A 15,074-nucleotide genomic window follows, 5' to 3' on the forward strand; every position below is an offset into this window, starting at 1 on the left:
TCTCTTGTTGTGTTCAGTTAATTGCTAACATTTTGTAGTTTAAACATCTCCCTTCAGGCAAATCAGCTAAAAGATACCTGAATAAACCTCTGAGTTAGATTTATTATTTATTTATTTTATTTTTATTTATTGGATTTGTATGCCGCCCCTCTCCATAGACTCGGGGCGGCATTTGTTTGTTTGTTTGTTTGTTTATTCATTCATTCATTCATTCATTCATTCATTCATTCATTCATTTATTTATTAGATTTGTATGCCGCCCCTCTCCATAGACTCGGGGCGGCTAACAACAATAGCTAAACAACATATAACAAATCTAATATTTAAAATAATGTACGTGATCCTCTCCGACTATTACATTCTGTGACGCTATGTTCGATGTATCTGTCAATCTGGGCGAAAGCCTTTTGGAACTGATGCCAAGTTGTGCCCTCATGCTATTTTTGCATCAGTTCAGAATTCTAAAGCAGGCTCAAATATACTAGCTGATATGCAAACCTGCCCCATCAGCTGCTGTGGATAGTGTTCCAATATTTCAGGAGTTGCCACAAAGAAAAGAGAGTCAAACTATTCTCCAAAACACCTGAGGATAGAATAAGAAGTAATGGATGGAAACTAAACAGGGAGAGAAGCAACTACTGCAACGTTCTCCACAATGGGCTACTTTTGAAGAGTGTTCGGAAATTTCAGATCGTGCAGAATGCGGCCGCGAGAGCTATCGTGGTGCTTCCTAGATTTGCCCACGTCTCGTCAACACTCCCTGGCCTGCACTGGCTGCCGATTAGTTTCCGGTCACAATTCAAAGTGTTGGTAATAACATATGGCATCGGACCAGAATACCTTCAGAACCAATATGGTCCCACAGAGTTGGCCTTCTCCGGGTCCTGTTGACTAAACAATGTCGTCTGGCGGGTGCCAGGGGGAAGAGCCTTCTCTGTGGCGGCCCCGGCCCTCTAGAATCAACTCCCCCCCCCCGGAGATCAGAACTGCCCCCACCCTCCTTGCTTTTCGTAAGCTATGTCGCCAGGCATGGGGAAATTGAGATACCCCTGGGCTTATATTGTTTATGTACGGTATGACTGTGTTGCATGGTTTTGAATAATGGGTTTTTAGATGTCTTTTAATATACTGGATTTGTCACGTTGTTTTTGTTGTGAGCCGCTCTGAGTCTCCGGAGAGGGGCAGCATACAAATCTAATTAATTAATTAATTAATAAATAAATAAACAAACAAACAAACAAACAAACAAACAAAGAATTTATGGGAAAATTCCTGACAGACCAATTAATCAGTGAAAAAAGCTTGCCTGCAGAAGTTCTGAATGCTCCATCATTGGAAAATTTTTAAGAAGATGTTGGCTACCATTTGGTTAGGTGTAGGTTTTTCTGCCTAAGGAGGGGGTTGGGCTAGATGACCTCTAAGGCCCTTTCCAATTCTGTTATTCAATTCAATTCTACAATGTGCTATATTTGGGGTTGATTAAGATTAAAACCTTTATGACAAGTTTTTATATACAGTACTTGAAGAATGTTATCATAATATCAATATCAATAATTTATGCTAAGTATGCTTTGTTAGCATTAATTTTTGTCAGCAGTATGATTTGTTATATCTTTGAGGCATTTTATGACCCAGATGTCATCTCTGTGTGTAATATTTTAGATATGCACAAATTAAATGTACCCAAGACGGGGACTTGTGATCGGTGGCATAGTTTTCTTAGTCGACAGGAAATTTTTCAGTCCTCTGAATTTGTGCTGTGTTACCTCACATGGTCTTAATGCTTTCAACACTGCTAATATTGACACTTTCTGGAACATTTTGATTGCAAAAGTTAACACTGCAATAACCACCTACACAGCGCTATATAAGAATGAATAGCAGATGGCAGGAACACACGCTATCTAACTTTTCAGCAGAATGTTGCCTTGTTTTGTTTTTACAATCATCCTTTCCATTTGTCTCCAGTTATTTGTTTTTATAAATAACAGGTATCAAAACAAAAAAAAAAGAATTACTCTATAAAGGTTGGGGGCTGTTTTTGTTTTTAAGAAGTAGTGGAGAGGCTTGTACATTTTGTAATGTACAGTACAGCGATACCTCGTCTTACGAACTTAATTGGTTCCGGGAGGAGGTTCGTAAGGCGAAACAATGTTTCCCATAGGAAACAATGTAAAATCAATTAATGCGTGCAAGCAAAAAATAAAAAGCAAAAACGGCGCTTTGCTGGGCGCCGCCACCCAGCTGTCACCTTTTGAGACAGCCGGGCACTTCTCAGCGCTCTCCCGAACACTGAACCCGGACATTCGGCAAAAGTTCAGGTTCGGGAGGGCGCCGAGAAGCCCCGCCGCCCGGCTATCACCTCCCAAAACAGCTGGGGGGCTTCTCGGCGCTCTCCCGAATACCGAACCCGGAAGTTCGGCAACAGTTCGGGTTCGGGAGGCCTTATTTCCTCTATTTTATCTTATTATTTATAATGTTAGTGCTCTCAAGAAATAGGGCCTTATTTGTGATACCTCAATTCTAGGAAACTACCCTTCCTTCAAATTTTATTCTTCCTTGAGTGAAGTTAAATGAGACTTAAAGAACACGGCATCCTACTTTATTTTTAAATCAGTAGATCCCCATCATTATTTGCAAACTGGAATTATTTTGCTGTTATTTTCATTCCAAATACGTTATTTGGCGAATTATATTTCTCGTGTTCTAATTTAAATATTTACTATGTTTGCCCCTTTAAAAAATGCTTTGTCGCCACTCAATATAAAAACAAAATTTCTGGTCATGTTTGAATAAAATAAATGATCGGAATGATTTATTTGGCTTGCTTCTGCCGGCATATTTTATAAGATTAAATAACAAATTACCCTGTTTGTTCTGTCAGGCTCTCTGGTAGACTCCTCCCAGAAATTCACAGGTACAAAGTTCAGACACACACACGTTTGAAAATTCAAAACAATGTTCTTTATACCGAAAATTCACTTAAACCAAGCCCTCTTTTGGTATAGCAAAGAGCCCTCGTCTCCAAACAAACTGGTAATTTGTACAAGTCCCTTATCAGTTCTGTGATACTTAGCTTGCAGCTGTGAGGCAATTCACAGTCCTTCTTCTTTCACAAAGTGAAACACACTTTGCTCTGGTTTAGTTTCAAAGTGGGGGGAAATCAGCACACAAAAGGTCAAAGTCAGCAAAGCAGTCACGAAACACAACGATCAGATAATCCTCCACAATGGCCAAACCCACAGGCTGCTCTTTATAGCATCCTCAGTAATGACCACAGCCCCACCCAACCACAGGTGGCCTCATTTTCTTTGATAATAATCTCTCAGTTGTTGCTGCCTATGCATCGCTCTCCGCATGCGTGGCTGTATCATTAACTCTTGTTCTGAATCCAAGGAGAAGCTAGATAATTGATCTCCTTCTGAGCTGTCTGCCACACTCTCCTCCTCCCTGTCACTCATGTCTTCTTGGTCAGAGGAGCCTTCATCAGCAGATTCCACCAGGGGCAAAACAGGCCTGCAGCATGTGGATGCCTCCCCCACATCCACAGTCCTTGGGGCAGGAGCTGGGCCAGAGCTAACCACAACACTGTTGGACCAGATTAAAAAAAGTTCCGTGTACATGAAGCAAACTGATATCTCCCACAAACTCTGTTTCCACAAACTCTGTGGAATCAGCCATCATTAATGATGTTTACCAAGCATCTGGTACTTGAAGATCAGTTATTTGCACAGGAAGCTTATGTAATTCATTGATTTTGTAATCCCTTTTTCACGGCTGTAAAGTATTGCCCAAATCCTCCACTCTGTACTTTTTAAGAATAAATTCATCCAGGTCAAATTCTTTCCTAATTGTGCAATGACTCGTTTTCATGGAAGATTTATTCATTTACTTATTAATCAGATTTGTATGCCGCCCCTCTCCGTAGACTCGGGGCGGCTAACAACAACAATAATACAATGTAAACAAATCTAATATTTAAGTTAATTTAAAAAACCCCAATTTAAGAAACCAATCATACATACTGACATACCATGCATAAATTTTATAAGCCTAGGGGGAAGGGAAAGTCTCAATTCCCCCATGCCTGACGACAGAGGTGGGTTTTAAGGAGCTTACGAAAGGCAAGAAGGGTGGGGGCAACTCTGATATCTGGGGGGAGTTGGTTCCAAAGGGTCGGGGCCACCACAGAGAAGGCTCTTCCCCTGGGTCCCACCAAACGACATTGTTTAGTTGACGGGACCCGGAGAAGGCCAACTCTGTGGGACCTAACTGGTCGCTGGGATTCGTGCGGCAGAAGGCGGTCCCGGAGATATTCTGGTCCGGTGCCATGAAGGGCTTTATAGGTCAAGACTAACACTTTGAATTGTGACCGGAAACTGATCGGCAACCAATGCAGACTGCGGAGTGTTGGTGTGACATGGGCATATTTGGGAAAGCCCATTATTGCTCTCACAGCTGCATTCTGCACGATCTGAAGTTTCCAAATACTCTTCAAAGGTAGCCCCATGTAGAGAGCATTACAGTAGTGGAGCCTCGAGGTGATGAGGGCATGAGTGACTGTGAGCAGTGACTCCCGGTCCAAATAGAAAGATGTCCACTATCTTTCCTTCTTCTTCTTCAGTATGGTCCATTTCTTGCTTTTGCCCAAAAGTCTTGTGTCCCCTTCACGTAGGAAAGAGAAATGAGGAAATACTGGACATATAGAATCTTTGAGACATAATGGTTCTTTGTTTGCGGAATTCCAACTCAAAATCTAGGGGGGAAAAGATATTGCAGTTGAACATACAAGGAAGATAACTATTATGGCAAACTATTGAGCTCCTCCCAAATTTTAATTAATACCTTACTTTTGATAGCCATCTGACTCACTTCTGTTCCTGATGGGGTATTAAAATGATACACCAGGTCATTGGCAGTAAGTATTTTAGGGTGGCTCACCCATCCATAAAGTCCGAACCATGATATTTTTTCTGAATTGATGTAGGGTCTCCTCCTTGAACCAGGGGGTTGGCAGGTCACAAAACAAGGCAGCCTGAGGTTGTAAGAAGACATTTGGACCCTTGACAGCATAACTCCTGCATTAAGGCTATGACCTATAAAGCCCTTCATGGCATCGGACCAGAATATCTCCGGGACCGCCTTCTGCCGCACGAATCCCAGCGACCGGTTAGGTCCTACAGAGTTGGCCTTCTCCGGGTCCCGTCAACAAAACAATGCCGTCTGGCGGGACCCGGGGAAGAGCCTTCTCTGTGGCGGCCCCGGCCCTCTGGAATCAACTCCCCCCGGAGATCAGGACTGCCCCCACCCTCCTTGCCTTTGGCAAACTCCTAAACACCCACCTCTGCCGCCAGGCATGGGGAAATGGATTCCCGCCGGCTATCTCGTTTTATGTATGGTTTGTTTGGGTTGTATGATTGTTTTTAAATTAAGGGGTTTAACTCTTCTGTTTTTAATCATTGGATTTGTATTGCGTATTATTGTTGTGAGCCGCTCCGAGTCTTCGGAGAGGGGCAGCATACAAATCTAATAAATAATAATAATTAAAGCAGATCTGGCTGATCATTTTTGACATGCTGGGGTTTTTTTCATTCAGAAAGTTTTATTCGTAGGGTACAATTATCACATAATTTTGTTATGGATCTGAAATAATAATAATAATAATAATAATAATAATAATAATAATAATAATAATAATAATAATAATTTATTAGATTTGTATGCTGCCCCTCCCCGAAGACTCTTCTTATGCCTAGATTTTATATATACAGTATATATATATGTCACATGTTTTTTTGCTGAATTCGAAAATTAAGGGAGACTAGGATAGATCTATTTCGGCCTTATTTTGGCCTCATCAGTTAGCCATACCTACTGGGACTTGAACCTGCAACCTTTGCCTTGTAAGGCAGAGAATTATCTTCTAGGCTACAGTATCCAATCCCTTCAGCTCTGCACCAGGGAAGGGTTACATATTTTTGTGTCGAATCGCCCTGGTGTATTGTATATATATGTGGGCCAAAACACCAATAATCTTATAGGAGAAAGTTGTCAATCCGTGATTTTGGAATGTGTTTTCGGAATGTAAGGATTATTTGCTGGTTGTTGCATGATCAGAACTAAGCACCTTCATACGCTTTTCCTAATTCCAAATTCCTAGAAAGAGCTTTTACAACAGTTCTTTATTTCTAATTTATTTACAAGGACATTTTTCGTCGTTGCCGCCATAATTCTTATTTGGAATCATTGAGCCGCAAATTGTAAACCAATTAATCCATTGTGCTAAGTGGGAACATGCAAACCAGTTTAGTAAACTATCAACTTGTAAAGAAGACTTCTTGTAGGACGCAATGGGAATTATCTCAAAAAATATGAACATTTCTTTCGGTTTCTTCCAAAATGCTGTTCTCCCTAACTTTCCAGTCTCACCTCTCCTACAGCTTTTAAATTTGGTCAGTTAAGCGATATGATAGAATTGAGATCATCATTACTTTCTGATAGTAGTACTTTGAAATTAAGTTGGCTTAAATAAAAATGAGATGAGTCGAATCTGAATACTGTAGTTACAGCTTGTAATTTACAAAAACAAATGAGCAATTGAAAAGGGAAGGCTATTGATGTTGGATAAATTCTCTTACCTGGTCATTTAGAGCCTAGTTATAGATGCAGAATTGTAGAATAAAATCTGATGATGTCACAATAGAATGAAGAGGAGTTAAACAGAGCATAGGTGGCAGGTATGACTGACCTGTCCAAGGGGAGGTCTTCATCTTTTACAACATTTCTTTATCTCTAATTTATTTGTAAAGAATTTTTTCGTCATTACCACCATAATTCTTATTTGGAATCATCTTTGGGGGTGTAGAGAGACCGATACAAGGCCAAAACTTTAGTCATCCCAACAATTTGAGGAGGCTTTTAGTATTCCAACAGATTCTTAAAAGTTAAAATATAAGAATGCTTTGTATTGCATATTGACAACAAATACAGGCTCCTGGTCTTTCCAGATCTTGGTCTGTTGTGTATTTTTCTAAACCTTTTTCTAAACTATGGTATTTATCTGGCATTTCTGCAGACTAAATGAAGGATTTAATTTATATAGAGGTCTTAATAATTGCTGCCACCAATTAGACTTTTAATTATTAGATATAATTATAGTCACAGATTTTGCATCCATTCAGAAACTATAAGATGATGGGATCTTACCTTTTTTTTAAAAAAAAGTCCTCAACCCTTTTGTTCTTGTAGCTCATCATCATTTTGGAGAAGTTCCTTTAAGTCAGGAATCCACATTATTCTTGTGTTCACTTTCCTATTAAAAACACTTCCCTCAGGAACCTTATTTAACCCTTTGACATATTTAAATGTTTCGATCGTGTCCCCCCCTTTTCCTTCTGTCCTCCAGACTATACAGATGGAATCCATTGAGTCTTTCCTGATACGTTTTATGCTTAAGACCTTCCACCATTCTTGTAGCCCGTCTTTGGACCCGTTCAATTTTGTCAATATCTTTTTGTAGGTGAGGTCTCCAGAACTGAACACAGTATTCCAAATGGGGTCTCACCAGCGCTCTATATAGCGGGATCATAATCTCCCTCTTCCTGCATGTTATACCTCTAGCTATGCAGCCAAGCATCCTACTTGCTTTCCCTACCGTCCGACCACACTGCTCACCCATTTTGAGACTGTCAGAAATCACTACCCCTAAATCCTTCTCTTCTGAAGTTTTTGCTAACACAGAACTGCCAATGCACTACTCAGATAAAAATATAAAAAATATATAAAAAATTCCTTTTCCCCAAGTGCATTATTTGACATTTGGAAACATTAATTTAGGATCTTAGGGTCGCCTAAGACTATGGGATAATAATTCACCAAATTAGGCATATTGTAATACCTAATTAGTAATAATTCTTTTATAGGAATCATTAACAATGCGTAAGAATTTTAAAAAATAAAGTAGAATTTAAAGAGGAAAGAAAAATGTGTTGAAAAAAAAGAGGAAAGTATATGTAAAAAGAAAAAAAGGAGAATGAGAAAAGTACAGTACTACTAAAAAAATAGAAAAAAGAAAGATATAAATCAAACCAAGAAGAGGGAAGAGGAGGAAAAAGAATTTACAGATATCTGTTTATGATTGATTGATTTAAAATGTATGCATGTATATTTTTGATGTATTTTAAGGTATGTGTATATTGATAAATAAAAGGAATTTGTAGAGAAAAATAAAAAAAGAAATGAAATCTTTAAAATGTTGGGCAAGAAAGCTAAAGCAAAGATGGACCAAACCCTGGGATTTTGGGGAGTGGTTCATCTTCTGGAAGTTGCTTGATGCAAGAGTAGATTTGGCAGTACTATATTGAAAAATGGTGAGAACATGCTGTGGGAGAATCCAAAATAGTATTTCCTTCCAGACCCTCTCTAAGTCCTAGTTTATCCCACGGGAATGCTCTGTAAGTTCGTAAACATTCTTTCGACTTCTGAAGGGCAGAAACTTCATCAGTTATAAAAATGGCTCATGTAAAATGCCTTATTTCTTTCCAAATATAGTGCTCGCAAGCCTTTGCTGTTTGGAAGAGAATATATTCTGAATTTTGAAAATGTAGAAAAGGGGCACAGAGGTTGCGAAATGAACATTCATATCCTAAGCGCCAAGCTATCTGCAGTCTGTTTGCTGCCCTTGAAAATAAGCCACTTCTTGGACTTAGAAACATAGAAGTCTGACGGCAGAAAAAGACCTCCTGGTCCATCTAGTCTGCCCTTATACTGTTTTCTGTATTTTATCTTAGGATGGATATATGTTTATCCCATGCATGTTTAAATTCAGTTACTGTGGATTTATCTACCACGTCTGCTGGAAGTTTGTTCCAAGCATCTACTACTCTTTCAGTCAAATAATATTTTCTCGCGTTGCTTTTGATCTTTCCCCCAACTAACTTCAGATTGTGTCCCCTTGTTCTTGTGGTCACTTTCCTATTAAAAACACTTCCCTCCTGGACCTTATTTAACCCTTTAACATATTTAAATGTTTCGATCATGTCCCCCCTTTTCCTTCTGTCTTCCAAACTATACAGATTGAGTTCATTAAGTCTTTCCTGATACGTTTTATGCTTCAGACCTTCCACCATTCTTGTAGCCCGTCTTTGGACCCCTTCAATTTTGTCAATATCTTTTTGTAGGTGAGGTCTCCAGAACTGGACACAGTATTCCAAATGTGGTCTCACCAGCGCTCTATATAGGGGGATCACAATCTCCCTCTTCCTGCTTGTTATACCTCTAGCTATGCAGCCAAGCATCCTACTTGCTTTCCCTACCGCCTGGCTGCACTGTTCACCCATTTTGAGACTGTCGGAAATCAAACGATGTATTTCTAATTCTACCAAGGATCCAGAACTAACAAGGAGCACCCGATTTATATTAATGGGTGGTACTTAATAAGGCTGTTAGAGTGACACAACATTTTTGACTTGGAAACTTTCGACTAATGAAAAACTAAGATCTTATTGGATTTGGGGGCGTCTTATACTCTGAATGTAGCTTTTTTTCAAATGTTTTGTTTCCAGCCCTAACAAGGTGCTAATGATTTTCCCAGCTCTTACCTTGCGAGTCCTTTCATTGTTACTCTCTGCAAAGAATATTTTCCAAACCTTAAGTAGTTGCAGGCTTTTTTCATTGCTCTACTAGCTGTGAATGTTTCTTTCCAGCCCTAACCAGGTGCTAACGATGTTTCCAGCTCTTACCGGTTTGCAAGCACTTTCATTATTACTCTGTCTGAATAAGGGTTTTTTAAAACCCTAACCAGGGGATAAAATACAGTGATACCTTGTCTGACAAACTTAATTGATTCCGGGATGAGGTTCTTAAGGTGAAAAGTTTGTAAGACGAAACAATGTTTCCCATAGGAATCAATGGAAAAGTGATTAATGCGTGCAAGCCCAAAACTCACCCCTTTTGCCAGCCGAAGCGCCTGTTTTTGCACTGCTGGGATTCCCCTGAGGCTCCCCTCCATGGGAAACCCCACCTCCAGACTTCTGTGTTTTTGCAATGCTGCAGGGAAATCCCAGCAGGGGAATCCCAGCATTGCAAAAACGAGCGCTTCTCTGGCAATGGAAGTCCGGAGGTGGGGTTTCCCAGCGAAGGGAGCATCAGTGAAATCGCAGCATCGCAAAAACATCAAAGTCCTCGAAACCCCACCTCAAGACCTCTGTCTTTTTGCGATGCTGCGATTTCACTGAGGCTCCCCTCGCTGGGAAACCCCACCTCCGGACTTCCGTTGCCAGCGAAGCGCCCGTTTTTGCACTGCTGGGATCCCCTGCAGCATCACAAAAACACGGAAGTCCAGAGGTGGGGTTTCCCATGGAGGGGAGCCTTAGTGGAATCCCAGCAGCGCAAAAACGGGTGCTTTGCTGGCAACGGAAGTCCGTAGACGGGTTATCCCAACGGCGGCAGTGGGTGCCTCTTATACTCCAGTGTATAAGGTGCATCTTATACTCCAGTGCATTTTATACTCCAAAAAATACAGTAATAGACACTAATATTATGAACAAAGCTTTCCTGCATTTATTTGCTTCCATTGTGTTTCAGGGCCAATTCAAATGACTGTATTAGGTTTGCCCTCTGCAGAGTTTAACCTTGACTAATTCAACACCTGCCGTGTGCTTACCTTAAGGTCATGGGTAGAATCTCTTTCTTCCATCTAAATCCAGAGATTTGCTCTGAAACAGCTGTCTTCCAGCACTGGAACACACTCATTTAGAAAATTAATCCTCTGGTCTTTTTAGCAAGGAACCTTTGTTACAATTGCTCTCTCTAGCATTTCAAAAACATGACTTTGTTTATCTGAAGAAGAAGAAAAGACTTTAACTTTGCTGCAAGTAATCTCTGGATCAAATAGACGATTTATCTAAACCTTGCTAGTATTAAAGAAATTAATGAATATTTTTCCATCTATCATCTGATGGTAAACAGGCTTTGCAAAGGAGGATTATTACCTTCCATTGGGGTCACTAGGACATAGAAACATAGAAGACTGACGGCAGAAAAAGACCTCATGGTCCATCTAGTCTGCCCTTATACTATTTCCTGTATTTCATCTTGCAATGGATATATGTTTATCCCAGGCACGTTTAAATTCAGTTACTGTGGATTTACCAACCACGTCTGCTGGAAGTTTGTTCCAAGGATCTACCACTCTTTCAGTGGAATAATATTTTCTCACGTTGATTTTGATCTTTCCCCCAACTAACTACAGATTGTGTTCCCTTGTTTTTGTGTTCACTTTCCTATTGAAAACACTTCCCTCCTGGACCTTATTTAACCCTTTAACATATTTAAATGTTTCGATCATGTGCCCCCTTTTCCTTCTGTCCTCCAGACTATACAGATTGTGTTCATGACGTCTTTCCTGATACGTTTTATGCTTAAGACCTTCCACCATTCTTGTAGCCCGTCTTTGGACCCGTTCAATTTTGTCAACATCTTTTTGTAGGTGAGGTCTCCAGAACTGGACACAGTATTATTCCAAATGTGGTCTCACCAGCGCTCTATATAAGGGGATCACAATCTCCCTCTTCCTGCTTGTTATACCTCTTGTTATACCTCTAGGACACAATCTGTAATACATTTTGAATTCTTAACAATTTGTTTTATGTTGTGCTGGGGGGTTTTCCATTGTTTCCTTAGCATGCTTGCTGGATTTTAAGGATTGTGATTGCTGCCGTATGAAAAGTTAAATTACATGCAATAGCTAGAGCAGGCGTCTCCAAACTTGGCAATATTGAGACTTTAAAAAAATTGAATTTTTTGAAACAAAAAACATAAACAAACACATGCAAAAAGTAGACACCATACAATACATGCAAGCAGTTTATGGAAACTTGTGCATTTTGAAACAAAGTTGTTTTTACATTGCCTTTTCTACATTGTCCTCTTTTATTTTGTCTGTGGTTTTTTTTTCATTTCTGTTTTTTCCTCTATCCAAGTGTATAATTTTCCCCATACGGTGTAATAGTCATTTCCCTTTTTATTTTGCAATACCATCATCATTTTACTCATTTTTACGCATTCTAGCCTCTTTCTGATTACCATTTGTTCTGTTGGTGTATTTTCTGTTTTCCAATTTTGTGCAAAGATCAATCCTGCCGCTCTAAGTACATGGATTATAAGATATAAATGTGCCTTTTTATGATGCCCACTGATAATACCTAGTAGATATATTTCCGGTTTTAGTTCTAGTTCATAATTTAGAATTTCTTTCAACCAATTTCTAATTAAGGCCCAAAATTTTACTACTTCTAGACTTGTAGACTTCACGAGTCTACGGAGAGGGGCGGCATACAAATCTAATAAATATTATTATTATTATTATTATTATTATTATTATTATTATTATTATTATTATTATTATTATTATTATTATTATTATTATGTCAGTACAACACAGCAAACGAGATCACTATGCTGGATTTCGTATTTCATCACCAGTCGGGCGTTTCCCAAGCACCTAGGACTGTGTGATGTAGCGGCGAATTATGTTTGCCGATCCCAGTAAAGCGGCCTTTTGCAATTGACAGATGGAGATTTTGTCAATTCCGATGGTTTTCAAATGTCCGCTGAGATCCTTTGGCCCTGCGCCCAGCGTGCCAAGTACCACTGGGACCACTTTCACAGGCTTATGCCAGAGTCGTTGCAGCTCTTTAGATCTTCGTATTTCACTAATTTCTCTAGCTGCTTCTCCTCAATTCTGCTGTCTCCTGGGATTGCGATGTCGATGATCCATACTTTCTTTTTCTCCACAATCAGGATGTCTGGTGTGTTATGCTTCAGAATTCGGTCAGTCTGAAGTCGGAAGTCCCACCGTAGTTTTGCTTGCTCATTTTCGACCACTTTTTCGGGCTTATGATCCCACCAGTTCTTTGCCACTGGGAAATGGTAGTTCCGGCACAAGTTCCAGTGGATCATCTGTGCCACAGCATCGTGTCTATGCTTGTAGTCAGTCTGTGCGATCTTTTTGCAGCAGCTGAGTATGTGATCGATTGTTTCATCTGTTTCTTTACAGAGTCTGCACTTTGGATCGTCTGTTGATTTTTCAATTCTGGCTTGGACAGCATTTGTTCTAATGGCCTGTTCTTGTGCCGCCAGTATTAGTCCTTCTGTCTCCTTTTTGAGTGTTCCACTTGTAAGCCATGACCAGGTCTTTTCTTTATACACTTTGCCTTCAATCTTCTCCAAGAACTGGCCATGCAATGCTTATTATTATTATTATTATTATTATTATTATTATTATTATTATTATTATTACCAGAATTCCTCATCCAGCTGTGGCTAAGGAATTCTGGGACTTGAAGTCCACAAGGATTAAAAGTTGCCAAGTTTGGAGACAAACCCCCCCCCCCCCCCTGAGCTAGAGACTTCAGATTTGCTGAGTATTTATTGTCAAGTTAAACACAGTTGCAGACCAAACTCCGCGTTGTTGTTCCTCTGTGTTTCCAGAACCCGTCCCTGCCTTTTCCTCCTGGCCGCGTAATGGCGTAGAGTCCGATGAAGCTCGCCTTTCCCCCCAGGCTGGACGCCTCATTCAACAGCTTCTGGATGAAGACAGCGACCCAATGCTGTCCCCTCGCTTTTATAACTATGGGCAAAGCCAGCAGTATTTGGATGACACAGAAGTGCCTCCATCTCCACCCAATTCTCATTCATTCATGAGGTACGTTGACTGGTCATTATTTGCGTAAGACTTCCCCTTTGGTACGGAAACACTCCAGAATTCCAGCCCCCCATTTCTTCCAACTGAGCCCAGCTGTTTTTAGCAGATACTCAATTTGGACATAGAAGAAGCCATTTTTCCCATAGGAATCAATGTAAAAGCAAATAATGCGTATGATTGGGGAAACCACAGGGAGGGTGGAGGCCCTGTTTCCTCCCAGGAGATACCTAGAGAGGCCCCACGGAGGCTTCTCTACGTCTTTTCCGGCCCTGTTTCCTCCCAGGAGATTCTTAGAGAGGCCCCACGGAGGCTTCTCTTTGCCTTTTCCGGTCCTGTTTCCTCCACGGAGATTCTTAGAGAGGCCCCATGGAAGCTTCTCCCAGCCTTTTCCAGCACTGTTTCCTCCCAGGAAATTCCTAGAGAGGCCCCATGGAGGCTTCTCTATGTCTTTTCCGGCCCTATTTCCTCCCAGGAGATTCCTAGAGAGGCCCCACGGAGGCTTCTCACTGCCTTTTCCGGCCCTGTTTCCTCCCAGGAGATTCCTAGAAAGGCCCCACGGAGGCTTCTCACTGCCTTTTCCAGCCCTGTTTCCTCCCAGGAGATTCCTAGAGAGGCCCCACGGAGGCTTCTCATCGCCTTCTCCAGTTACAGTTTCAGAGGCTCGGGTTTGTAAGTGTAAAATGGTTCTTGAGAAGAGGCAAAAAAACCTTGAACACCCGGTTCTTATCTAGAAAAGTTTCTAAGTAGAGGAGTTTGTAGGTAGAGACACCACTGTATATAATTCCATATAAAGGAGCGTATGACAGCAGTTAACATTTTCTGGAAATCATCTTTTTACAGGATCCTCTTTTCATGTCCCTGTATGTGCACCAATTAATTGAACCGCTAACGGCATGGCTTTCGTTCTAGGCGAAGAAGTTCTTCTTTAGGATCTTACGAAGATGACAATGAAGACTTGACCCCAGCACAATTGACTCGCCGGATTCAAGGACTGAAGAAAAAGATCAGGCGGTACGAAGATAAATTTGAGGAGGAGAGAAAGTATAGAGTAAGCTGGCAAAAACTTTTCCTTCAATCAAACAGCACTTCTCAGATTTTAATTTCTTTCCCAGTTTTACCTGAATGTGATTTGCCTGAACATCACTAGCAGTTGAATTTTTAAAACAATATAATCATTTAGCTGATTATCTAGCAGAGGAAACCACTGATTAGGGATTTTTTATTATTAAATAGCCATTCCTTTTTTTAACCTGTTGAAAATAAAGCCCTCTAAGTTAAGCAAATTATTATTATTATTATTATTATTATTATTATTATTATTATTATTATTATTATTTTTAATTAGCTTTGTATGCTGCCCCTCTCCGAA

General features: G+C 40.4%; 1 protein-coding gene across 4 annotated transcripts in view; it reads left to right on the forward strand.

The window, feature by feature from the left end:
* The window catches only part of FAM13A (family with sequence similarity 13 member A), a 127,552-nt gene that overhangs the window by 90,893 nt on the left and 21,585 nt on the right, over window positions 1-15,074 (forward strand). For all 4 annotated transcript variants that reach the window (XM_070758049.1, XM_070758048.1, XM_070758047.1 and 1 more), the window contains 2 exons: window positions 13,492-13,705; window positions 14,615-14,753. In XM_070758049.1, coding sequence (XP_070614150.1) covers window positions 13,492-13,705; window positions 14,615-14,753 — 353 coding nt within the window. The remainder of the gene's footprint in view (window positions 1-13,491; window positions 13,706-14,614; window positions 14,754-15,074) is intronic.

Source organism: Erythrolamprus reginae, chromosome 7 (assembly GCF_031021105.1).
Source record: "Erythrolamprus reginae isolate rEryReg1 chromosome 7, rEryReg1.hap1, whole genome shotgun sequence".
Taxonomy (NCBI): domain Eukaryota; kingdom Metazoa; phylum Chordata; class Lepidosauria; order Squamata; family Dipsadidae; genus Erythrolamprus; species Erythrolamprus reginae.